The sequence below is a fragment of the Meleagris gallopavo genome, chromosome 4, assembly GCF_000146605.3.
Source record: "Meleagris gallopavo isolate NT-WF06-2002-E0010 breed Aviagen turkey brand Nicholas breeding stock chromosome 4, Turkey_5.1, whole genome shotgun sequence".
Taxonomy (NCBI): Eukaryota; Metazoa; Chordata; class Aves; order Galliformes; family Phasianidae; genus Meleagris; species Meleagris gallopavo.
In genome coordinates, this window is record NC_015014.2 from 56,068,280 (window position 1) to 56,095,610 (window position 27,331).

The following is a 27,331-nucleotide window of genomic DNA, read 5'->3' on the forward strand; positions in this document are numbered from 1 at the left end:
AACATTAGATTTTGTGAGGAAGAATGTAAAATGGAAGTCCTGAATTCTGTCTGAGTTTTGAACTCCCCTGGGAGGGATGAAAACCCTGTAGAAACCCATCATTTTTGGTGATGATCACAATGTGCATGTTAGCATAATACAAATTAAAGTAAAAACAGTATGTGGGTGGGTTGTTTTTTTTTTTTTCCGGCATTTCTCCTGTTGAGTTTAACTTTGCCTTCGTGCATGTTACAGTATCCCAGAAGGTCTTGTCTAATTTCAGTAACTAAATAATCTGGGAGCAGCAGCATCTCATGGTGTTCCTTAATGATTCTGAGAAAACAGATGAAACTTAGTAGAATGATGATGTAGGAGCCCTGTCGCTGTCGTGAAGAGATCATACTTAAATTGCTGAAACGTTTTAATATTTTGTATTTATATTAACAAAGTCCAGAGTGAAGGATGTAAATTAAAAACGCAATCTTCAAACCTGGAAGCGTGTCTCAGCAGGAGAGGGGAGGAAGGCACTGCAGAAATGAACTTTATTCATGTGATAGCTAGTGACATTGCACCAGAGGAAAAGGGTCATCACTCCTGAGCTTTAAACAGTCTTTTAAACATTCTACATCCAGATCCTTATGTGATTTGAAGCTAAGGCTGCAACACTGACCTTAATGTAATTTTCTTAAGGGAACTGGCATACCTAGTGATGACAGGTTTGACATATTCTTGACAGCATTGCAAACCTTTTGACTAGAGTATCATGTAGAGACCAGACTAGAGTTTGGTGGCCCTCTGTCCTGTTAACTGACTATACATGTGGTTGTCTCATGGTCCAGACAGCTACAGCATGTCATACCGTATCACAGAATGTATAGGGTTGGAAGGAACCTATAATAATCATTTAGTCCACCCCCACTGCTATGGACGCGGTCACCTCTCGCTAGACTGAATTGCTCAAAGCCCCATCCAATCTGGCCTTGAACAATTTCAGTGCCTCCTGGCTGAGTTCTCATGATGTGAGCATGAGTAAATACCTAAAAAATTCCAGGAAGAACTGGGTCCAGCAGTGCAGGATATCTTCCAAAACTCTCTCCTAAGCCATATGGTAGCTACTGAAATTAAGCTAAAAGCTACCAATCTTCCAACTATGTTGACTTATTTTCTAACAGTACAAAACTCAATAACCTTATTGGAGTGCAATGCTAATCAGTATCACATCAAGTCTCTAACCAGCCTGGAAAATGAATTACCATCCATTTGAAGAATAGAAATTTATAATTTTATCAATTGGTTTTCTTCCTAGCACTTAAAATAGGTTTTTGTTGTTACTCTCCATTTTCTACAAGAAGCCTAATATATTGTCACATATTTGTGCATTTTTGACTTCTATTCTTGTATTATGGAAGTGTATGAATGCTTAGTTTGTTAATAGATATAGAAGGTTAGTTATGTTTAAAACACAAGTTTGTGTAAGAATGATTATTTCTTACAACACAATATATTCTAAAGCTCTAAAACAAAGCTATGTGATAGCTTACACTTTTTCTTACTATCATTTTAGATCATTGTTAATAGCTGATTTTTTAGTACTTTAATTTGATTTCTTGCCTATGAGTTGTTGCCTTTGTTTCATTGGTTGTTCTGAAATAAAATTTCTTTAATAACAATTTTTCTTAGGAGGTAATATACTATGATTTCATTTTGTCTGACCTTTAAATCTGTTTTAAGCAACCACAGTATTAGAACATTTGAACAAATGCAACAGATTTACCAAAGCTATTATCCAAAAATGCACTGATTTCTAGAGGTAGAAAATGTGGTAGGTCTGATATAATTTGGAGTTCAGCATTTTATAGGAAATTACTAATCCAGTTCAACAAGGTGGATGTTAGTAATGGTTTTGCAGAACAGAATGAAACTGAATAAAAAGGAGATGGCAAGAGGCTGTGTTAAATGGAGAAATGTCACACTGGAAGGAAGATGCCATTAGAATTTTTCAAGGATCAATCTTGAAGACTTGACTTACTTAACATTTTAATTAATGATGTTGGCAGAAAATGTAGAAGTAGAGGAATGGAATTTGATGATGGCAAAATATTGTGAGGCATCATTAATATAAAGGATGATCAGAATGTTATACAGGAAAAAATGTTCTGACCTTGAGGACTCAAGTAATAGAAAAGAGATGATATTTAAGAGTACAGATAGCACTTAAGGGCTGATAAAAAGAATTTCTGCTAGAAACTTATCAGTTGAAAATGACAGAGGAGGCAAAAGACCTGTGTGTAACAATCAGTCACAGAATAACTATGAGTCACCAATGTGATGCAGCTGTGAAGAAAGCGATCTGATCCTAGAAAGTATCAAATGAGATATTTCCTGTGGAGATGGGAAATGTTAATGTTGTAGCAGTGCTGGAGATATCTTATTTGAAAAAAGCCACCCGTTTTTAAGAAAGATGAAATCCAATGGGAGCAGTGTTAGAAAGGGCTATAGGGATGATTAAAATGATGTAGGAGCTTATATTGTGCAAAGAAAGTGAAAGGCTGTGGTTATTTAGTCCATGAATGTAAAGGTTGAGAGGAGAATGGCTTGCTCTTCAGGGGACGAAACAGCAGCATAAGAGAAAGCAGCTCTTGACGCTAATAAAACAAATGGATATGAGCAAATGTAGGCTGAAAATTAGAAGAGCGTTTCTAGTCGTCAGATCAATGGTGTCTGAGTCAGTAATAACCACGAAGGAAGAAATGGACTAGTTTTAAGGCAGAGCTCAGTAAACTTGTGGAAAAAATGATACGGTGTGATTTGCTAACTAAGTAGGGGACTAAACCTTTAGATTTATGAGATCTTATGTTCTATGTTGCATTTAATCACCTGTTTGCACTTTGCATCCGACACAGCTTGCCTAGAGCTTGCTAGCGTGTTTACCCTGAAATTGATATTGAACAGCAAGATGCAGCCTTTCTTTGAGAGATTCTCATTCATATCTAATTCATTTGCTCAGGAGTACAGAGACTTACAAAATTTTTGTATTTACAAGATACAGATTTTCCAAAAGCTGGTTTTCAGTCTATGTAAAATTATGGAATTATTTATGTTAAGAATGTGTTACATCATTTTGGAAAGAAAACAGGCTGAAAAGTGCTTCTAGAAGGACATAAAATGCCTTTAATATCACTAAATATCTGGTCTTCTGTGCTGACACAAGTGCAAATGTTAAAAAATAAGAAAAACATGCTCTATCCATTATGCATTCACTTCCACAAGTAATTGACTGGAAAAGAGTGATAGTAATTTTTAGCGAAGGAACAGGTTGAATTTGTGTCAGAATACAGAAGGACCCTCATAGGATATCCTGTGATGTGAATTTCACCAGTAGAAGTTCCAGTGAGAGTGTGCATCTCTTCTAGTAGGGTAATCAACACAAAGCTTCTATGAAGCTAAAAATAGATGTTGATCTCCTTGTGCTTCTCAGTAGCAATTAACTATATAGGAAAGTTTTCCTATTAAAAATATTTCTAATGGGCTAAATTAATTTTTGAATTTTGAAACAAAAATATATATAAGGAAAGAAATGGGCTCCAGGGAACAAAGCAAGTCTGGGTGATGTAATTTCATCTATGCAGAGGTTCTTCACATTATTCCCCTACAGTAATAGACTGTGGGCTATGCCTTAATAGAGCACTTTAAATGACAAACATTATTATTGAACTGAAGTAGAAGAAAATTCTGATGGGGAAACATTTTAGGTTTGCCTGGCACATGCTGTTGGAGAATACTTGCTTAAAAAGGATTACGATTACAGAACCATCTGGGCTCTCTTCAGCACAAACTGTCGCTGCCTTACCATTGTCATGTTGCAGAAGGCTGTGCATAGGGTTCTGCAAAAATTCTGTTCTTCCAATATCCACAGAAAGTTGAAACAAAAAGAATGTAGTACACTGGCATGTTGCTAAGCAGCAAAAAGAGGGGTATAAATCAAGGATCATATTTTTATTTTGTTACCACTACATGTCCTATCGTCATTTCTTAATCACACAACTTGTTGTGGTTCTTATGTACCCATAGTATGGAGAGAAAAATGCCATAAAGGCTAATTTTTTCCTTCTTTTCTTTTCCATTTCTTTCTTTCCTTTTCTTTCTTTTTTTAAAAGATCTAGTGTTAAAGAGAGATCCCTGGTGGATCTAAGCAGGTTGAGATATTACCAGTTTCAATGCAGTCCAGGGCTTTAGGCATTTCTGGTGTAGCTAATTAGTTCATTAGTTTTTGGGCATCATGTTGAAGTCTTCTGGGCCTGGGTTACTCTCGGAAATGAAAGGAAAATCTCACTGACAAGAGAGAATATTAACCTTAGAAATAAAACTGGCCTCTCTAGGGCATGAGGAGGTCAGCAGTATTCTGCTTTGCGATGGCTGGGTTAGTTCAGCCCTGCAAAATAGGGGCTGCCAGAAAAGGAAAAAAAAAGATCATTTGAAAACATTACTAAATAGGAATTTTGAGATGGTTTGCAATGACCATTAATTTACAGTGCTGACCATGTAGCTTATTCACTGAAGAAAGCATGGTTGTTTCACTACAAAAGTATTCAGGTCTCCCACTTGCTCTCCTGCAAATGCTGATTTGTGTGAGTAGTTTCAGTGACATGTATTTGTAAACTGTCTTGTATTAATGACCTTTTGCTAATTGATTATGTTTTTGCAAGGATGTAATTTATGGTAATAATGTTCCCTGCATTTAAAAGCATATATTTACTGTGGAACTTTCACACAGTACTTTCAGAATACACAGTCTTCCTGTTAACAAATGCCTCCTGAAATGAAGAAGAGCTTTTCTTAATTTAAAATTTCAATATTGAGATTATTTAATATTATTACATCTATTTAATAACCTCTTCTGAGTAGTTTCATATTTTCAAGGTCAAGGTTTTTTAAAAGGACTCATGGGACCCAGATTTCTTTTCACTTTTTGTCAGAGCAACTGTGATGAAGCAATGCTCTTCTGCAAGTTGGCATTAGAACAACAAATTATGCAGCAGCCTGAATTCATCAGCCAGGGCACGTGTCTTTTTCCCTATGTGCCCTATCACTATACGACTAATAAAATGCTTATTTTTATTGTGTGTGGTCCAGCTTCAGAATAATAATCATTCTTGAAGATTGAATTAATGAAAAATCAATTTAGCGATCAAATATTTCAGCCATAGTGGGTGGCTGAGTTAAGAAAGTGTTATAAGCAGAATATAATTTGTTCAGTCATACAGGCAGCTGTTGAATTTCTTATTCAGACATCAATTACTACAAAATGGTTAGCTGAAATTGGAATTAAATAATGGTTGCAGATTACACTGTTGGAGCATGGTCACTCTTGGAAACAGCTCTAGTCATTTAAAAGCCACCCACCCTGCTGTTTGCACTGGTCACCTTCCTCTTTGCCAGGTCTTCCTTTGGTGCAGGAACCATCACAGGGCTGCGGTGTCTCTCTGTGGGCTTACACTTCCAGCTGACAACACCTTGCCTTGCTTCTGCTCCATCACGTGTCTTGGTCTGTGAGCATGAGCCTTTGTTGGCAACGAAAGTCATCCTTTAGCTGCATGGTTGTACCCCTTTCGTGTCAGTACATTTACAGGGGCATGTCCCTTCCCTGCATACAAAGAAGCATAACTTTCAGCTGAATAATAGTCTTTTACCCACCACTATTGTGCCCACTTCTGGAATGGCGCTGCTGTTAAGTAGTTCATCAATCATAGAATCGCGAAGGTTGGAAAAGACCTCAAAGGCCATCAATCCAACCATCAAGCCATCCTCACCATGCCTTCTCAGTCACATTCCTCCTCAGAGGTTTCTGTTCTAGGTAGGAAACAAAAAACATGTTTGAGTGCAGCAGACCTGATTCAAGAATTAAGATAATTCTGGGGCTTAATCCCTAGGTAATAACATATCTTACTGCATATGCTGTAGAATACAGTAATATTTGTAGTCCTACATCTACACTTCTTCCAAACTGTGTAGGTTAGGAACTAGACTGTAAGAAAGTACTTCCTGTAAAAGTGTTTGCAGTAATTTCCCATTTTTTAAGTACCCATCTAAATGACACAAGTGAAAATAATTTCTTGATCGATAATTACCTCCAGTTTACTGTGTACCATAGGGCATTACAGAAGACATAGAAGAGGCTTTGAAATTAGTTATCAAGTTTTTTAAGATAATATGATGATAAATTAGCTAAGACTTTGGGGCCCATTGTAAGTGTGTTATTCCATTTTAGAATTCAAGTTACCAGAAAAAAGCAGGGACATGGCAACACAGGCTAAGTTTCTCCTTTTTATTCATGTTGCAAAGGTTTTTCAGTACTTACCATCTTACAGTGAATTACCAGTTCACTTAGATATTCGGGGTAAAGGTTGTTTGTTCTCAGCAGGCTTATCTGTTGCAATATTTCCTGCTATCCTGTTTTGAAACATTTGCTAGTAGCATTCAAGTGCAATGCACCATGAGAAAATACCAGAAGAGATCTCATAAAAACTCATTTGGCATTTTGAAAGAGGATGTGGGTTCAGGTGTGCTCCAACGTTGCACTACTTCTGTCTTTTTAGTAGTTTTACATGTAGGCGTTTGCTATTAGGTGTTTGCTATTGTTAAAAGTGACAGCTACATCCTCCTTCTTAGGCAAGTCTTTTAGAAATAACTGTGATTTGTGTGTTAATTTGCATATTTTAATCCATAATTTGCATATGTTAATTCACAGTGCATCACAGCACCAAATTGTGTGGAATGGAGTCAGCCTAAAGTATAAGATGTTATTGGAAAGTTTGTCTGCTCAAGTGCAGGGTCTATTTTGTATCTCAGCAAGTCAACTGCTGTTGACTCTCCCCAGCGGTCCTGAGGGGAAGTTTCTGTACTGAAAAACTAGAGAGCAGAAGTAAATTAAAAAAATTTCAATATATATCCTCCAACTCTGGAAGAAAATCATCCTTTTTTATTAATGTCTTCCATGACAGTAACTTTGTGGTAGATCATATTGGGATTTGCTCTTAAAATCAATCCGTATTTCCAAATTCTTTTCAAGAAGTGAGGTCCTACTCTAGCAGCAAACCCATATATGAAGTAAATGTGTTTTGTAACTATTGAGGAGGAGTCAGGAATTAGAACTGCAGTGCAGGGGGAACCCGATGACACACCACTTTGTAGCATGGACTCTTGTGCTGTGGCAAGCAGCGATGCTACATGATACTTGTTTGTTAGGATGTTTTTTAAGGGCTGTCAGAATCAGCAGGACACTCAGAAATATGCGTTGGAAGTAACATCCATTTTTGTTTCAAAAAAGTGTTAGGTGTGAAAGGACACAGTAGGGAATATCTCATTATATTTCAGTTGCTGAATATTGCAACAGATGACCCATACTGGAATAAGGTTCTAAAGGGAACCCGCTGGGATCCCTCTCTTCTGCAGCAGGCACACAGGCATCAGCCCCTATATTTCTAACAGGAGCAGATTCATATTATTACTGTCAGTGATACATTGAGAAAAAATAGTGAGAAAGGCAAAAAGAAAACTCATAATTTTCCATTACATGGGTACCAGTTTGATTTCAATAGTATGGATCATCCATCTCGCAGTAGTATACCTCAGAGGTTAGCAGATATGCAAGTAGCCAATGATTCTTTCCTTCAACATAGCTGATGCTGCTGGCAGTCTAGCTTTCATTTGGTGTTTCAGCAAAATTCCTGCTCAGGATTGCACTTAATAAAGATAAGGCAGTAATTCCTGGTAAATTGAAGAGATAAATGAACAGGTGGTTGGAAGAGCTCTCATGATTGTCATCTTGGTATGCCCGTTCATAAACATCCTCTGGCAACCACCAAAGCAATGTTTGCTGAAGACACGTCATCTCAATGTACTATAGGCAGTGTAGTTAGTCTGGCTTAGGGTATCACTTTCAAATAAAATTCTATAGAACATATGAAGATATTAATAAATTCTGGAATGCCCTGGGAGAGAAAAAGGGACATCTCTCTGAAAAAGAGATTCTGATCACATTGGAGTTAAAATTTAGTCTACCAGAGTAAACACAATTTTTTTTCTTACACTGCTAAGAATGTCCTTCAAGTGTCTTTTGTAGCTCTTGCTGCAGTAAACAAGAATGTTGTTTTGTTAGTACTGCCCCTTGCTCTTAAGTCTTATCACAGTTGCATGAAAACCTGTGTTCTGAAATTCAACCATTCTTAAGATTCTGCAATTTTGGGTGCATTTATCACTATCCAGAACGTACAGATCACTGTTAGTGTAACAAATATACAAGTGGCAAACACAAATTCTTCAATGGGAAGGTTTTGGGTGACTTCCATATGAGTGACTTCCATTTGTGCCCTCGTCTGAAGGACACTGAATGGAGCAGACAGCTTATGAAATAGGAGAGTAAAATGTGAATGGGATGATATACAAGTGATGAAACTTGGGAAATAAAGCAGGCAGAAATACCAGAGGAAGAGTGAAAGTTCAGCTGTGCTCCACAGCATCCCCACGCAGAGCAAAGGCTTCCTGTGAAGTTGTCTCTTGGGGGTGTATCCTGCCATCTGCCTCGGAAATGGCAGCTTTTTAGGAGAAATGAAGGGTGAGAAATGTCACTTAGAGCCCTTACTTGTGAGTATATTGTACATCACCTCACTGGAACAGCTCCAGGAAATGAAGCACTACTTTGCTGGCACAGCATGGGTATGGTTGGGAGTTCTTGTTCCACCCCAATAGGTTATTGCATGAATGTGTACGCAAAGAGGATCAACTAAAGAAATTCAGGATGACTTTGATAAATACTGATTCCACTGGGAGTGGGCATGTACTCAGGCACGAAGGACATACTGTAAAATACGTTGCTACCTTCCACTACCTAAAGGGGGCCTACAGAGACTCTATGAGGAAGTATAGTGATAGGTGATGATTTTAAACTAAAAAAGGGGGAGATTTACGTTAGGCAATAGGAAGAAATTCTTCATGGTGAGGATGGTGAGGCACTGGAACAGGCTGCTCGGAGAAGGTGTGGGTGTCATGTCACTGGAAGTATTCAAGGCCAGGCTGGATGGGACCCTGGGCAGTTGATCTGGTGGGAGGTGTCCCGGCCCATGGTAGGAGTTGGAACTGGATGGTCTTTAAGATCCCTTCCAACCCAAACAATTCCATGATTCTCTGATTTTCTTTCATGCACGTAAGTCCCTGTAAGCAGATACTACTGTTTCAGCTGCAGTGCCAGGTGAGAGTCAATTGTAAAATGTGGCAAAATCAAAGCTTGCAATTGTGTTATGTCACACGTTCAGTCAGGCACTTACTGGCCACCAAGCCCAAGGGAGAAGAGTCTTTAGTATTGCACTGGTTGCTGTGAATTGTTTTCTACATTCGTACAATTGTTTTCTACCTCCTTCTCTGGAGGTAGTCAAGACATACCTGAACCCCTTCCTGTGTAACCTACTCTGGGGAACCTGCTTTAGTAGAATGATTGGACTGGATGATCTCTGGAGGTCCCTTCCAACCCCTCCAGATGCGTAATATATGCATTCCAAGCTGCAGCTCAGATCATCAATGGCAAGCAATTGCTATCCATTTGAAGCCTCTGAGGTTCTCAGAAAGGCAGGAAACAGCTAGAATTTTAGACTCAAAAACCTGAGAGAATAAACACTCCTGATTTTTAGCACTTCCTAACTCTAACCAGATGTGAGGTATCCAAGAGTAACTTTTTTATTTATATGCTAGCTGTGCTGATTTTAGGAAGAGAGGGATAGGAAGGATGTGGATAAAGCATTGTATATGTAGGAGTGCTGATCCAAAACAATTAGAAATATCATGTTCAGTCTGGGGTTTGTGCAGAGATCTGGGAGCAGCTCTTACTCATGTATATTGCTTTCCTTGTGCCTCACTTTGGGCAAATTTTCTTCCCTCCTCTTCTTCCCCCTTCTTCCCTCTTTTCTTGTAGCAAAATGACAGCTTTTCATTAATCCAAAATGTTACTGGAGAAAATATGCGGAAATTGTTACATACTAGTGAGCAGTTGCAGAGGAAAGATGGTTTTTTCCAAGGTATACAAGCTGTATGTAGTATGCTTTAATGATGTGATCCAGATGAACAGGGAGGGGTTCTGATGCAGCCTCCTATTCTGCATCGGTGCCACACTCCTGCTCTGCTCTCAGCTCTGTGATCGTACAACTTTATAGAAATGAAGATAGTTTTCTTCCATTCTTCTTATCATTATGCATGCCAAATTCCAGCTGTGTAAATGGAGATCCAGGAGAAAGCATGATTTGTCCTTGAATCACTTCTGAAGTAAGATCAGAATTAAGAGGGGAAGAAGTAATTTGAGAATATTCATGTGTGAGTAGTGAAGGGGAACTGATCTTAGAAAGACATTTTTCTATGGTGGTGGTGAAAATATGACCTGGTGAGTATTACTTTCAATTATACATTTGTGTATTAGATGCTCACAACATAAAAATTTTCAACTGGCATTTTCTGATATTCATTCCAGTTTATTTTTCGTTTGTCTTGTAAAAAAGGTATGAATTGATTCTTTCCAAGCTTACTATTACATAGTGCTAGGCTTTGTAAACAAATAAGTCAGCTCACTATTCACTACAGTAATTAGCACAGACATTTGATTTCAAGAAAAGTTTGCAGTGCTCCTATTAAAGGAAACCTTATCTGTAAAATATGAAGAAATGATTTGAAAGCCAGGGAAATATTTCAGATTTGTACATGTAGAGCACCATTTTTGTATGCTTACATTGCAAGGTGGAGTATCGCTGTGTATTTAATTCAAAGAGTCATGTTTGACTATAACAGTTATAAAAAGATAGCAAATTAAATTTGTTTTCCCACTTTTGGTAGGAGATTTTGGGGGAAGAAAAAAAAAAAAAAAAAAAGGTTTAACTCATCCAAGGAGTATTTTGAATCAGGTAGCTATTTTCATGCTAAGATATCAGAACATCGAATTACCAGTCTGGATTGCTCTCATTGATGCCAAGAGGAATGCTTATTGCCAACACTGTAACCTATTGCAGAAAATTAAATGTTTCCCCAAAACCTTTGGAGAAGAACTTTCTACTTTGATTATTTTAGTTCTGTATGAACTAAAATGTTCCAGGAGACATTTTTGGATGAGTTTCTAGTCTGAGATCACAAAGTTTGCATAGTTTTTCTGTAATTAAATAGGAGTTGTTAGGCTGATGTTTGAATCCCTGAGATCAAGTTGTATGTAGGTAATTAGGTATCGGTAGCTATGACTTCCACACCTAATTGAATTCTAGAATCATTGAATCCTTAGAATTGGAAGGGATCACATCTCTGAGCAACCTGTTCCAGTGTCTCACCACCATTTTTCCTTATATGTACCCTAAATCTATCCTCCTTAAGCTTGAAGCCATTTCTCCTTGTTCTATCACCACAGACCCTGTTCAAGAATCTGTCTCCTTCTTTCCTTAGCTCCCCTTAAGGTACTGAAAAGCCGCTATCAGGTCACCTTGCAGCCTTCTCCAGCCCCAGCTCTTTCAGCCTGTCCTTGAATGCAGCCATCACTTTTGTTGCTTTCCACCTGCAATTTTTTGAAGCAGGTGTGGTGGACCAGGGCAAGGATTGTGTTCCCTCTTGTCATCTTTTTTTGTTGTTTCTTCTTGTTTTATTTATTCGGTTGTTATCAGGCAGAGACTTTGGTGTGGGTGGACATTTGGGATGACCCTGCTTGGTGGCCACATTTTATGCTCAGAAGGTCCCTGGAGCTGTCCTTACAGTGGCAGTTCATCTTTGTCACAATGCCTGTACATGCAGTGGTTCTAGAAATCATAGTCCGTCATTGCAACAACAGTATATCAAGAAGATAGTACAATGGCTCTCCGTGAAATGTGGAAAAAATGTGTCATATGTCTAAAATGACAGAAAACATAGAAAGAGGTTATTGCAGTTTCAGTACAGGTTTGTTGCAGCACTTATTACAGATGTTGCCTTTTTCCAGTTAAGAGCATTCCACATTACTTACTGCATAAAATTTTATTTAAAACCACATATAATGTGTGCTCTAACTGAGGATTATAAACCTGTTACATTGCTTGCCCTTTTCTGAAAGTGGTTATTTATTATTTGACATTATTTTGTCAGACAACTGATTTGTATAGCTGAACACAGGGCACTTGCCTTCTTTTTAAGAATAATAAACAAGCAGTACTTTTAAAACCAACAAAACACTTTTAAATGGTAGAATATTTTCCTAATGATTGTGTCTAACATGTTGAATACCTTTTTACTTTCTCTGCAGTTAGCTTCCATTAGCTTTAAAGTGAAAGAGAGTGGGAAAGCAAGCTTTACGGCAGAAAAAAAGGAAATCAAAGCTAACCACCGACAGCTTTTTGAGAAAGAGTGTTCTGGTTGTTATAAAACATGTATATAACCGACAACTGATATTATCCACTGGTGAGATATTGTTCATATGTCTGCAGCATAAAATTACGAGAAAAATCATGCTGGCTATCAATCCACATGTGCTCATTGCAGTTTCAGGGTTTTGAGAATGCCTCGTGTATCTTTTATCATATTACTGTAACCCCTCACCTCCCTCCAGTTGTCCACACATTCTCCCCACCATGCTGTGTCCCCTTTGATGCACAGGTAAACACATTTCAGTAAACACCTCTAGTATTTTTAACTTGAATGCAAGCCACGCTGTGAAGCCTGACCAACTGTGATAAGCATGAAGTCCTGGATGCAAGAGAGGGACAATTGTTCTTCATATCACCTGCCTGTGGGCTTGCATCTTGCCATGAAGAGTCTTCCAGTGCTGAGAAGCCTAGCTCTGCTTATATGCAGAGGCCTATATGAGCCTGTCCACTTCACACACCGAGCTGACCAGAAACCATGTGGCCATATACACCTGGTTGAGTCCAAAATATGTCCAGCTTCTTCACAGGGTTAGCTTGTGTCAATGTAGTGGCACACCATGAAGGCATGTAGCTTTTGGGTTCCCAGTAGCGCTAGCAACACAAGTTGCTATCTGCTTACAACGTATTTAACAGACACATTCATGGCTAACTAACCTTAAACTAGCTGCTGGAGTGCTGCTAGTAGCTTTCTCTCATGAACAGGAGGCTTGCAAGGAGATGCAAATTGCATCCAAGAAGAAAGTAAATCCTGCCTGAGCCAAGCCATGTTTGTCCTTAGGCCTTTCCTCAGGACATCAGTGCTGGGCCTGCAGGGGTGGTGGCACCCGCAGCCTGGACTGACCCCCGAACCATGATTTATCAACTCATCTAAGATGTATGTTGCTGCTGATTTCACCTGGGCATATATCAGGAATTTTAGAAGTGCAAAGGCAACATACAGTGCACTGGCTCAGTCACTCACAACTCTTTTAATGCTTCTGTGGGTTAAAGGGAGATATACATTATTCAGATCAGTACTTTGTCAGTTGTTTATTCTTCATGCAAGCTGTAAATGTTTCATACTATTTTTAGAACACACGTAAGACTGTTTTTCTTGCTGCTTCAGCTTCCCATCTCAGCTTGATTCAGAGAAAACACTAGAGATCAGGAGCTGGAGGGATTACATTTGCAGGCATCTGCCTTCAGAAGAACTTTGTGCCAGTATACATAATACAATAGATGTTGTTGCACACTTGCATGCAATTTTTAGCAAAAGTTCCCCAGCAAAATAGCCAGAATCTTTGTAGATAGTAGTTGGGGTGGTTACAGTGACTTGCTTAATTTTTGCAGAATGATTTGAGTTGAAATCAACAAGAGATTGAGTAGAACTGGGCAATGTGTGCAACCAACATAGACATGCCATGGTCGGACAAAAACCCATTTTCTGCGGCAGCTGAGCTTGGATGCTGAGCTCTAGGTTCTGCCCCAGAGAAGCGTGGTTATCTGTATGAAAGAATTGTGGCAATATGTGAGAGTATGGCCAATATCATTTTATCTTAATGTCATTTTTCCTCTGCTTTTATGTGATTTTTTTGTTTAATGCCATGTTTAGTATTCCAGTAGGTCATGTGAAGTCAGGGGTCAGAAGTGTGCTTGATTTAATGCAACTGGATGTTTTGCCTGCTTTTTGTCTCTTCCTTTTGGTGTCCTGTCATTTGAATTTTATGTTTTTGCCTTTACTTCTTCAGACGACTTTCCTGGGTATCATTTTCTGTGTTGTGCTGGTCCTTTATGCTGGTACAGATTGCATTTGTTCATCTAAAATGCCTGTCCTGCACAATTTCCATCATTTTTACGGTCTTACATTTTGTCATTTTCTGCTTGAGTTTGGTTGTGGTTTGTTATATTTTGACAGTGGTTTGTCATACAGCTGTGAATAACCTCTTTGCTCTGCCTTTAAAACTTTCTTCATTGCAGTTGTTGAACAAAGTTAACTGAAATGCTCTTTCTTCAAACAGTGATTAGCATAGGCTGTATACAGCAACCAGACAAACTACTTGTTCTGGCTTATTAGCATTCTAAGTGCAGATTTTTTATGCAAGTATAAATATTCTCTTCACTAAAGTATCTGCGTATGGATTTTTGCTGGAGAATTATGATTTTGATTTATAATATGTGGACATTTTATAGTTAGAAGTAGAGCTTCCTTATCTAAGATAGATTTTTTGTCTGTGAAATAAGAATATGGGTAACCCCCTCAGAACACTTCCACTTCAGCCTAAGAAATCAGCATATACTGTGGCTGCCATTAAGAAATTGTGAATTTTTCAGTGTCAGGTAAAGGTCTGCTCTTTATTGCTAGAAACCCAGTTCAGATTTCTAATTTAAACCTAAATTAAGCAACAAACTAAATGAGCTCTGAATTTTTATTGAATTTTTATGATTGGTCTGTATGAAGGAGAATAGTCTAAACTCCCTAGGTTATTAGAGTACTATCCCTGGACGTGGAGCAAAGATTTCAAGCCTGAAGCTGGTCCAGAGTCATACAAGAGTAGTACTCTGCTGCTTGTGCTGGAGTTGAAGGTGCTGGGTATGACACATCTGCCATCTGTAGTCAGTCTGCTCAGCAGACGCTTTCTGTGTGTCCTCTTGCAGTCAGCCTTGATCCCCAAGCTGGAGACCCTAAGTTCAAGTTAACCATGAGCTGGTAGTGTGCCTGTGTGGCAGAGAATCCTCCAAGTCTGCAATAAGAATGATACCAGCAGTACAAGGGAGGTGGTCCTTCCTTTGCGGCTGAGGAGACATGTCTGGAGCAGGATATTTGGGCAGGGCTCCTTGGTAGAATAAAGGCACATCTTTATTGGAGCGAGGCCAGCAAAGGCACAGTAGTGACTAAAGGTTGGTGGCATGGGCTGGACAAGGAGAAGCTGAGAGAGCTGGGACCATGCAGCCTGGAGAGGGTGGATCTTGTCAATCTAAATGAGTTTATGGTGGGAGGTAGATAAAAGAATACAGAGACAGAATCTTCTTTGTGTCACTCGGCAAAATTCATGAAGTTCCATTTCAACATATGAAAAAGCATTTTCCTTGAAAAGTGACGAAACACTGCCATATGCTGCCCAGAGAGGTCATGAAGGCTCCATCCTTAGAGATGTTTAAAACCCAACTGAACAGCGTTCTGGGCAATCCCTGTGAGTGATCTGCTCTGAGGGGGCTGGACCAAATGATCCCCGAAAGGCCCTTCATGCCCAGCCATGGGCTGTACTCTGCTGAAAGGGATTTTGTGCTCTGCTGTTTGCTTTCCACATCCTCTAGTCCCCAGGTTCTCACTCTTGGGCTTCAGATCTACAGATCTGAAGGCTCTGAATTTTAAAGCATGCAATTCCTTAAAAACTTTGCTAGGGTGCTGATAGTATAGTACGGAAAAGATTGGGAGGCTGTAATAGGTTGGCTGAGTTCCTTAATGAAAAATTAATCTGTTGCTTTCTTGAGACATAGAGCTTTTTATAGTTGTTTTCTGGCTATTTTCACCAAAATGAATTATAGCAAAATATCTCTTTTCAGAGAGACAGATTTAAGTCTGAGTTGCAGATTATGTATCTCTGAGAATAAGAGTCATAAAGTCTGGAGAATTAAGCTGAGGTCTCATTGACATGAAGTTTCTGTTACTTGTTCTTGACTCAGGTGTGTTTTAGAGGATTGAAGTGCTAGTTATAGACTTACAAGAAAAGGAAATACACTGTTAACTGAATCAAAATTATATATGCAAATACCAGGATAAAATGGTGTTAGAAAATACTTACTGGATGAAAAGGAAGAGTCTAATCTAACAACACTTGAATTACACAGAAACTGTAGAAGAAAAAAATGGACATTTATAATTGCATATGTTTTAGTACTATTCGTTAGAATTTTTGTCTGTAGGCAGTAGTTTTGACATAAGAATAAATAAGATATTGCAGATATCATGGATCAGAAAAAAAACTAAATATGTGGTTTGAGTGTGGGAAGGATTCAAGGCATTCAGTCACAGCACTGAATCCATGTTACTCATCTTTGCAGTTTTGTTAAAAAAATGAGAACAAAGACAAAATCATCAGAAACATTCATTTTTTCCTAATTGCCACAGAGTACTAAGGAGATCAGTAAAGATAAAAACAAATTTGTATGGACATGGGAGGAATGAATAAGCAGCTGATTTTACTTCTCAAAAATTTGTACTTTATTAGCAATATGGAGTAACACTTGTAAACAATCCTCCTCCAAACTTCATGGAGTTTCTAAACTATTCCATCTGCAGATTACACAGACATTTTCTGAATGTAAAATACTGCTATTACTATTACTAGTATACTGCTCTTAATAATATACAGTAGTGTTTTTACCATTACTGTTGTAATAGTTTTAAAATCATACATTTTATTCTACTTAATACTTTATTTGTATAAATTACTGGAATTTTCCCATAAGATCAGTGCAGATCAATCATACCTTATAACAGTTATTCTATATATAGTCTAAACGATAGGAGCCCAATCTTACCTACTAGATAGGGAGTAAAAAAGGATGGGTCTGTGTGTGCCAGATTCTGCCTTGGACACATGTGGGTGGTTTAATCAACGTGGCCCACACATCTCTGAAACAGAATTTGGACTTTAATTAGACTGTCTTTTCACTGCCCTTCATACAGTAGCTTTTCCTGGGAATTGACAGATTCATTTTGTTTGGGTTTGAATCCGCTCACCAGAAAAGGTTTTGTAAATGTGGATGGTTGTTCACATGCACAACTTTGGGACTCTTCCTAGCTTCTGTTCTCTCCCTTCCTCCTCCCCAGTTTTAGCAGAGCTGCTGAGCAAAGTCTAGAGAAAGCATGCATCCCAACCCCCTCTGCATCCCAAGCAGATGGGCTGCATCTGGGAGGGAACACACCTGATGTGTTATTTCACTGAGAAGAATCTAGGCAAATTCAAACAAAAGTAGGGGCAGAAGGAGAGCAATGACATCACTGTGTAACTCCATAATGTTTTGCTTTTTGTGCATTCATTTATTTTAGTTACAAATGCATGCATAAATGACTGTGCCAACCTCTGGTCCACACAGATGTCAATTAGCCAAAGCCAGAGATGTCAATTAACAAATAACAGTAAGCTCAAGCTTTCTTCTGTGGTGCTCAGGAAAGCTCATTTGCAATCAGTGAGAAGTCATCTCCAGACTTCCCTAGCCCTTAGATCTGGCTGAGGGAAAGTTGGTCTTAGCATCTCCATTTAATTACTGAACCCCAGCTGTGATAATCTCCCAAGCAAGAGGCTTCCGTGATCTGCCTGGAGCTGTACAGGGCATCTCAACTTTTTGGTTTGGAAGCCAAAAAACCTGCAGTCCCAACCAGTGCTGTTCACCAATCCCATCTATATAATGCGTTGATGAGATAATCAGCTGCAGTCTGCACCACAGCTTCCAGACAGAGCTCATTTAAGCTACAGGCACAGTGTCATTTTTTCATTCTGTTGCTGATTCTTCGGAACTTTAGAAGGCTTTTTATATTTTATGCTTTTATATTTGTGTCTGTTTTATTGCTTATTTTATATCATAGCTCTAATTGAAGACACAGGACTTGACAGGCTGCGAAAAACAGTCTGGAAGCAATCAAACCAGTATTTTTATTTCACTGGTTAACACTTCTATTGTTTGACTTCTATACCAATTTGGCAGTTCTCCTACATGCTGTATACATATATGCTAACTTGAAGTCTCTGCTGCTGCGAGCTTGTACTGTAAAGGCAACCCTTGACAAGTGCACTGAACAAGGAGGGTTTTGCTGTCGAGCCCTGCTGCTGCAACAGAGGCCACGAACCTGCATTCTATAGAGAGGACACTGAGAATTTGACAGCATATCTTTCACAAAGGGAGGAAGTATTCTTCTATTTCTAGCCCAGAGATAATACCTGTTTCCTATGAACTAGAAAAACATGTTTACTTTCTATTTTATTTGAATCTTCCTTAGGAAAAACAAAACAACAGTACCACCACCACATGGCATGTGGTGGTACCACAATTATATGGATTGGATTAATTGATTTCTGGACCGCTCGTATCCAGGGTAGTGTCACATATCTACCCATTATATTTCAATTCTAAAACTGTAGTTAGGTCTCTTATCCTCTGGAAATGTAGATAGAGCCATGTGTAGCCAGGCTTTCACATGAGTGAGCATGCTGTAGGTATGTCATCCCACCGAGTGACAGCATTATAGTTTGTGCAAAATAATCACTTCAGATACACCTTTCTTACAGACACCTTCATATAAATAACCATCATCACCCATTGTTAAATCCAGCTGATCTTTGCCAGTTTGCTTTGCCGTGTGGGGATTTGCTAGCACAAATGAAGCAAGCATTAAGGGGCATTGTCTGCCTCTCTTGGGAAATAGTATGTCCTCAGATACTCAGTTAGGGATGAAGGATGCTGCTCAGGACAAAATGCAAAGTAGCATTATGGGGATCTGGCGCTAATGCCTGAGTGCTGAGGGAGGGGCAGGTGAATTTTCTTTCCAGCTCACGTTGTATCCAATTTCTTATAGTGCAGGATGTTGCATTTCACTTGGTGAAACAGCCTGTACTGGATAATGGCACTGTAGGATCCTGATAGTGTTCTTATAGATGCAGGTGTGAATCTGTATCTGCTTTCCTATCCCTGAGTGCTGGGCTCAGAGCTTCAACATCTGCAGTCATAGCTACTCTAATCTGTTCTTGCAGGAAGATGATATAGCATCTATTATTAATACTGTTTAATAAAACCTATTAAAATAATTTCTTTCAAGTTACTTATAATTTTGCCAAACTTAAGCCAATAAAACTGAAATTGTGGTTTATTTTGCTTGTAGCCAGTTCTCCCTTATCTAAGTCAAAAATGATTTGTTTTTGAAAATGAAAAATAAAATACTGTTTTGTCCATGTTACAAAATTATTGCAACTTTTTATTTGCACATCCATATGATGTTGTGGAGCGGGACCGCTCATCTTTGTGGCAGGGGTTGCCTCTTGTCTTCCTTGTGTAAACCTGACTGTGTTTCGCAAATTTATTTAATTTATGGATCTTTGTGGAAAAAGACACCATTCTGAAGTACTCATCTCAAGCCTCACAAGAGTTTGACAGCAGAAATTTTCAAGATTTCCCTGCTCATGGAGCCCAGTGGGCTGTCTCCGCATGTACTGCAAAGAGTAGCTGGACTCAAGGCTCTGTGGACTCCTGGATTTTTCCACTGCCAATCCCGTTTCCAGACCCTGATATATGGTCAGCCAGTGCTGCATGTGAAAGCAGGAAGCCCTTCCTTCTCCAGAGCTCCCAGCAGACACAGTGTGGTCCAGGTGGCCCTGAGAAGGAAGCGGCTTGACCATAGCATTGTCATTGGAAAATCCAGGAAGAAAACTCTCTCACTCCAATGAGACATTAGAAGCATAGAGGAAAGAGGGAAAAGGAGGCAAAAGTAGAGAGGGACTAAACCAGGAAAGAAATCTGATGGCACTGAAGTGTAAGAGTGGGCAGAAGTATTAACTGGAAAGTGAAAGAAAAAGAGGGAAGCTGATTATGGGAGGTTTAGAAGTCAGTACGAAAAACATGAACAGTGAATAGGGAGCTGCTTAGCTGCATGGAGGGCACAAAGAGATGCTCTTGCCTTGTCCCTGGGTGGATAGAATGCTGAGCAAAGGGAGGAGGGATGGAGTCGGACAAAACAGAGTGCAGAAAAGTAGGAGACAGAAGATCCTGGGGAAAAGTACACAAAATTCAGAAGCAGTAGAAGGATTTACACCATAGAGGCAAGGAGCTTTGTGCAGCCTGGGTGGCTGGGAAGGGCACTGAGAAAGTGTGCGTGAAGCTGGCATCTGGGAGAGAGACAAGGAGAACAGGGAGACTGCAAATAGCCCCCTTTAGGTAAGGAGAATGGCCCTTTAGGTAAGGACTGCATGGTCCCCTTATGTAAGGAGAATGAGGGATCTGGGGAGCTGTGGGGGGATTAGTGAGCCTGCCTGAGCAAGGAGAACAAACTGTGAGGAGGGGGAGAAGGGACAGGGCAGCACTGAGAGCTGAACTGTGAACATAGAAGATAACTTGTGCATATAAACTGACCGTAAGATGGAAAAAAGAAAGACCATGAGGGTAGGGGAGCAGGGAGACTTAGGGGGAGAGGGGAGGGGCAGGGGTAATAAAGAGCAGAGCTGAGAGTGCTTGGATATTCATACACACAGTTGTGTTCTGGAGGAGAAAACATCAAGGCAAGCCTTTTGCACTTAAAACACAGAAAGTTTGTGGTTACAAGGGCTTGTTGCACAGCCCTTTGTTGTTCTTGGAAATGTCTTCTGCACAAATAAGCTTTGTTACCACTGTACAGAGTCATGTTTATACTAGAAAATAAGTTATCGTTTTAAGCCATAAAATGCTTCAGGAACAGAGCCCAAGCCTTGGACCTGCTTCAGTCTTCTGTAGCAAAAGCAGCTCAGTGAGCTGAGGACCAGCCTGCTTGTTAGTAGGGTTTTGTGAGTGTTTCTCCTGGAGTTTATGCTAGTGTATGCTAGACACTCACATGAGCAGTTTTCCCTTTTACAGACAGACAGAGTCTGCATGGGCATCTGTAGATGAAAATGAGGTTCTGTGGGGCATCACCTTGTGTGCACCTCTGTTCCTCCTCATCCTTTTGGCTCCCCACTTTGTTATTCACAGTTGCAGATCCCGGTGGCAAGAACAGACAGTGCTTAGTAGGAAAAATAATGAGATATTTAATATATTTCTAGCCTTCTTTAATGTGTTGTAGCTGCGGTTACAAGGCTAAAACCAGCACCATATGACTATGCTACTTCGGGAATGGTCTATAAATGCAGTTAAAGAAGTTTCAGGATTTTTATGTGGTGCCTAAGTCACGTGAATAGAGGTTTATCACAATCAGTAGGAATGCTGGATTTTCATATCACACATTTGCTGCCTAGGATGATTAGCAGGAAATTTAATTTGCGCTAATTAGCCTTAGGGGAGCAAAAAATTAACATGATGGGAAAGTTTCAAGTTTTGCTATATACCATACCAAGATGGAAAAATTTGAGTTAAAGCTCAAGTCTTATGCTGATGCACTGGACTTCATTTTCTCTAAATTGAATTAAAAGACTGTAGAAAATTAATACATGCAAGGCGAGTGGGTGGGTTTTTTAGGAGCTTGAGTTGTAGAATAGTTGTTCAAAGTATTCACTGAACTGTCAGCCACATCAAGAAAACACAGTATATTTTAATCCTTAGAATTATGTTGATATCTAATATTGCAGTACAAGCTTTAAGTCCTTATTTTCTATATTTGTATATTTTCCTTACATAATGTGCATTATAACTGCACATGCAGTATTCCACATTGTAACACACAGAGCAGAAACAGCTTTCACAGAAACCACTTCTGTGAAAACACCATAGTTTTTAATTTACAACACCCACTTGCAAATACATTTTTAGGGTCAAGTGCCCTTGTTTGTATGCTGGCAAAATTCCTATGAAAATAAGTTTTTTAGAAATTACTTTGAAAGGTATAAGAGAGACATGAGTCACCGCATAGTCCTGGTAGATAAATAAAAATTAGGAGCTAATCAACTCTAATTTTGCCTGTTGATGGTGACTTTTCTGTCTCATTGTTCCAGAACACTTAGTTTAGATCTCTCAGTTTTTCCCTCTGAAGATGGAGGTAATTTTCATGTATCCACCACTCAGAATTACTGTGGACTGCATGCAAGGCAGTGACTCACTCAATATGGAAGTATTGGTCTATTATAAACTGAAGTGTTCTTTCATACAAGCTTGTGGTTGCATCCAAATTTATCTGTAAAAAAAAGGAGGTGCAAAACATCGGTTGCATACGAGATAATTGCCTTTGATACTGGTTTTCTGCTAGTCTGTGCATCCAAAATGCATGCCATGCTCACTATTGCTATTACTTACTTGGAGAACTCAGTACTTGGAGTCCATACTCCTGAGGAGTAGGAATGGATATAAGCTACCGCAGACCTTCTAGCCTGTGGCACAAATACACTCAGTCTAAAGAGAGATTTCAGGTAGACTCTCTGTTGGCAATCATATGTTGTATAATATACACTGTATTGCATTCTCAGGTCTTTCCTAACTCTCCAGATTGATAGCTACAGCTGTCCTATTCCATCATCAAGTCAGTAGTGTGTGTGCTGCTGTATATACATACACATGTGCACACATGCAAACATATTTGTGTCCACAACTACTCTATATAAATGCACTTCGCCTTTTTGAATGTAAAAATGCATTTCTGTAAGTGCTCAGCACTTGTATTTATACATTTATGAGTAATATCCAACTTTCAGTCATAATTGACACCATGTGGCTCTCTGTATGATAATTACTTTGGGACAAAAAACTTGCAGATGGTTTCAAAAGTGACTCTAACTCACCATCAGTGTAAAGAGATTGAATAAGATGAGCTCACTCTCTCTGAATATCAGAACAAGCTGTTTTCATTGATTTCACTGGGAGCAGGCACAACTCCATTTCTACAGCAGACAGAAAACATGTATTATATTACTTAAATGAAAGTTTGATTTCATCGCACTTAAATTTATTCATGCTCTGTTAGCAAATGGTTGAAGATTTTATAACCTAGAGCGTTTGCTGAATTCCACTTTGTATTTTCCTCACAGCAATTGGAAGGACCCTCATTCCTCGTTATTTTAGCACTGTCTTTGAAGGAGGTGTAACAGACCTGTATTACATTCTCAAGCACTCAAAAGAGTCATACCACAACTCATCCATCACAGTGGACTGTGATCAATGCACCATGGTCACTCAGCATGGAAAACCCATGTTTACCAAGGTAACACGGGACACTCAAAAAAGCATGTTGTTTGTTTTTGTTTTGTTTTCTTCTTTCTTTCTGGTGTGTATGAGAGTGAAAAATATTGGCTGTTGCATTTTTCTGGTAGACTGAGATTATTTCTAATACTGAAAACCCTTGAATACCTTTAATTACTATTTTCTGTATTCATTGCATGACCGGAAAATTTTGTGGGCATCTTCTGCAATTCTCCCAGAAAGATTGCAAGAGAAGCACCTAATGCCAGGTTTCTGGAACTATCGGATGTACAAGCAACCTGCCCATCTCCTTTTCTCTTGGCTCAATTTTAAAGCAACAGTGAGATTTTACATTGCTGGTACCTACCATTTTGGGTGGCTCACTTTACACTTGATACTCAGTCTAAGGACTGTAAATCTCTGGGAAAAAAGGTGATTTAATACAGTAGGATGCTGGTCTAAAGAGCAGGGAAGTCAATGGAGGGACTCAATTGATTTGAGCACGTTCTGCATCAGGTAGTTAGTACAGTGAGTACATATTGAATATTTGCAACTGATAGTGAATTATGGAATATAGTGAATTATATTATCTTCATGCATTAGCTACTTCAGTTCTTTAATTAAAGTGAGTGTTGTATATTTATAAAAACAGTACCAAAAAGATGGAAAGTCCAAGTCAAAATAAAAATCCTACCTTAAAAACTAATAAACCGATTTTGAAAATGGAAAGGCACACTTCATAATTTAACAGAAAATGTTTCTTCTGCATCTTGTACCTGTTTATGTCTACGAACATCAACTTTCACACAGAAAAAAAGCACAGAAGAAAAGGTGCATCAGGAGGAAATAATCCATTCATATTGCCCATATCTTGCAAAACTGGGGAGGTTTTTGAGTCTCTCAAGACACTGATGTTGATAGCATCATGCTAAGGGGCTCTATGGCTCATGTAGTTTTAGCATGTGTGTCTTCTGTGACAATTTTATTCCTCATGGTGTGGGACTTAAAGGATAGGGAGAAGAGCCCACCCATGTGCAGAGTGCTGGTGAGCTGGGAGGTGTGTATTTTACAGGATATTTGTTCCAGCTGTCCCACTCCAGCCCACTGTGGTTTACACAGACACAAACATGGAGATATTCCAAGATGCCATCTCTTTACCACCTCAGTGCTCAGGAAGAGTTGTTATGGTTGCCACATGTAGAAAACATGGAAAGGTGTAGGGAGGCTGCTTCTTTGTGGAGCTGCCTTTAAAGAATGGTTTTTTTTTTTTGTAATGGCTGTATGTTAAAATGGCTTGATAAGTAATACTGTTGAAATAGAAGACAGCATATAGTGGAATAAAGGAGAAAAGAATATGTTGCTCTCAGAAATCAGTTAGAGCCAAATGCTGTCTTAGCTGTGTATGTGTAACTTGTAGCAGAGATAGTGAGGTCATGGAAACACAAAGGTAGACTCTTAACTCCCACAGCATTGCTGGAAGAACAGAACTCTCATAAGCAGCGCTCCAGTTGACTGAGTAGCTCCTCACATCATGTCTGAATTTGACCCAGTGAAGAGTTTTTTTAGAGCAAAAATACAAATAAGCTATTCTTGTTAATAGCTATTTCAGTTTCACAAACAACTTGTAAGCTACAAATTCACTAGCATCTAATATAATGGGCTGGAACAGTTCTCATCACATATTGAATCAGGAATCCGCAGCTGCATTTTATTCATTTTGACATTTTCCCAGTTAGGGCTACTCACTGCATACTGCAATATTGGATGAATATATAACACGGCACTTCCAATTTTTTTCAAACAAATGTGGCTAGAGCATGCCTACCAGTGAAGATACAAATATCTGCTTGTCTTTAGAAGGCTGTTGTCCACATAAAGTAAGGCACATGCTTAAGAACAGATTTTGTCAAGTTATAAGTAAATACAATTCAGTGGCATGAATTAGAGTGGCAAAGAAGAGGCCAAAGCCCTACCATGTTCGTTTGCCTGGGCAGATGTTTCAGTTTTTTTTCTCCAAGCAATGGAAAGAATTATGAGTATTTTCAATACTCTGTTTTTGAGTGTTTTCCAACACTCCAACTTCATGTATAACCAAACTGGTTTTCTGCAGTTTGTGGTTTTTATAGCTCCTGAAAACATCACCAAGGTTGAGCTTTGCTTCCACTCTGAGATCAGGAGCACCCACTGGTGGGACAGGCCTTCTCTTGTGCTCCATCAAACTGATTTACAAGCGTGGAACTAAAACACTCCCAGTGATTTTGGCCCTCCAGCACATTCCAGATTTGTAAAAGCATCAATTTCTTTTAAAGCCAGGTTTGAGAGATGGCCATTAACAAAAGGGGGAAGAGTTTTAAAAGGTGCACTGCATCACTACTGCAAGAATCCAAGTGATATGGAACAGGAATGAATTTATTTCTCATAGGTACAGGCAGTTGAATTTCCTACAATTAATAAGTGCAGCGAAGGGGTTAAAAAGCTATTGGTTAGTTTGAGAAACGTTCTTTTTTAGTTTTTTCCTGGCCTAGTCTAGAGCAACCACGTGATATGCTGAATGCCTGCCAGCCTCTTTCTTGTTGATCCTCCGGAGACCATCTGTGCTGGGGGCATTGATTAGAGTGTGTCTGCTGGGATTACATCTTTTCTGTTGCCATGCCAACTAATCAGCTGATTTTGGTTACCACAGAAACAAAATGTCAGAGCTCACAGTACGGTAACATGAATTCAGCACAACAGAAAATGTTTTCTTAATTGGAGACCCTTTCGATTTTTTGGATTCTATGTAAAAGGTAGCATTAAAAAAGAAAAAAAAAAAAAAGGCCCATTTAAAATAAGAACTGCACCAATTTTATTGATTAAAAGCAGTGTGTAAAATTCTGCTCCACATAAGGAAATTAAATTCCTTTATAAGACGTATAAATTTTTACCACTGTGATATGAGGTATGTGTTTCAGTTTTTCTATTAGAATTTGTTAATGCTAGTGCATAAAACAAGTCTGTTAAGAGCTGTGGGGTTTTTGAGCCGCAGAAGAAACATTTGAGAAGCCACAGGTATTATTATTAAAAAATATTTTAAACCTGAAGTATTTTCATTTAACCGGTCGGTAATCAGGAACTTTGGTCTCAGCACAGTAATGTTAATACAACAGAATGCTTTTCTTCTTGTTTTAATCCTTATCTGCACACATGTGTATATCTCTGGGTAATTTCTTATCATAGCACAAGTGATGTGAAAACCAAGATCAGGGTCAAACAACAGCGTAAGTTACGTTAAGAATTTGAAGACTTCACTGAGGTATGCTAAAAGGGGCAGAGGAGAACCTGTTGCAACATTCTTCTTCATAGGTCTAGAGTAGTTTATCTGTATAATATGCCTGTTAAAGTTACCTGTGTATTTTTGTAGAAACAACCATGAGAAAAAGTCATGATAACATTAATGAACTGCTAACCAGAAAAGCCACGCGTTGCCAAAGCAGGAACTAGTCTGATGTGAGCTAGGGTTGTAAAAAGGCCCAATGGCCTCAACCAAGTCTAGGATGGCTAGTTGCTCAATCAACTATTAGTTGTTTTAAATTTGCAGGAACCTTTTTCTTTTAAAAAGAATTGTTACACTATGTCTCCACAGTATCTCTGCACCCTGTACTTTGAAATTCTGCTTGCAATAGGAGTTGTAAGTCTAAGCATTCAATTAAAAGAAAACAACAGAGGTAGCTAAACTTTTGATCAGGCCTCATTTCTGTTTTCCCGGGTGCCCCAAGGCAGGCATGTATTTTGCACCTACTTCTTTTAAAGAGGACCACAATTATAGCTTTTTCTTTTTTTTCCCAAATACAGTTGCTTAAAAATCTTCAGTAATTTATTTTATTTGTCATTTCCAGGTAGTATCCCCTTGCTGCCTCCCATATCTTTCTCTACCTTAGATAAGAGCTCTCACAGTGCTGCAGGAGCCACTGACCATAGGTGCAGCTCCACTGTACCCTCTGGCCCTTCATTGCTGTCCCACCATTCCATGAAAGGGCAGCATTAATAAAAGTAGATAAGAAATAAAAGAAAAGTAAAAATGAGATAAAAAGATAAAAATACTTGGAAAAGACAAGAATGAGAAAAAAGAAAAA

General features: G+C 39.0%; 1 protein-coding gene across 13 annotated transcripts in view; it reads left to right on the forward strand.

Moving 5' to 3' along the window:
- Positions 1–27,331, forward strand: part of LDB2 (LIM domain binding 2) — a 202,975-nt gene that overhangs the window by 128,575 nt on the left and 47,069 nt on the right. For all 13 annotated transcript variants that reach the window (XM_031553179.1, XM_031553181.1, XM_031553180.1 and 10 more), the window contains one exon: positions 23,069–23,241. In XM_031553179.1, the coding sequence (XP_031409039.1) occupies positions 23,069–23,241 (173 nt within the window). The remainder of the gene's footprint in view (positions 1–23,068; positions 23,242–27,331) is intronic.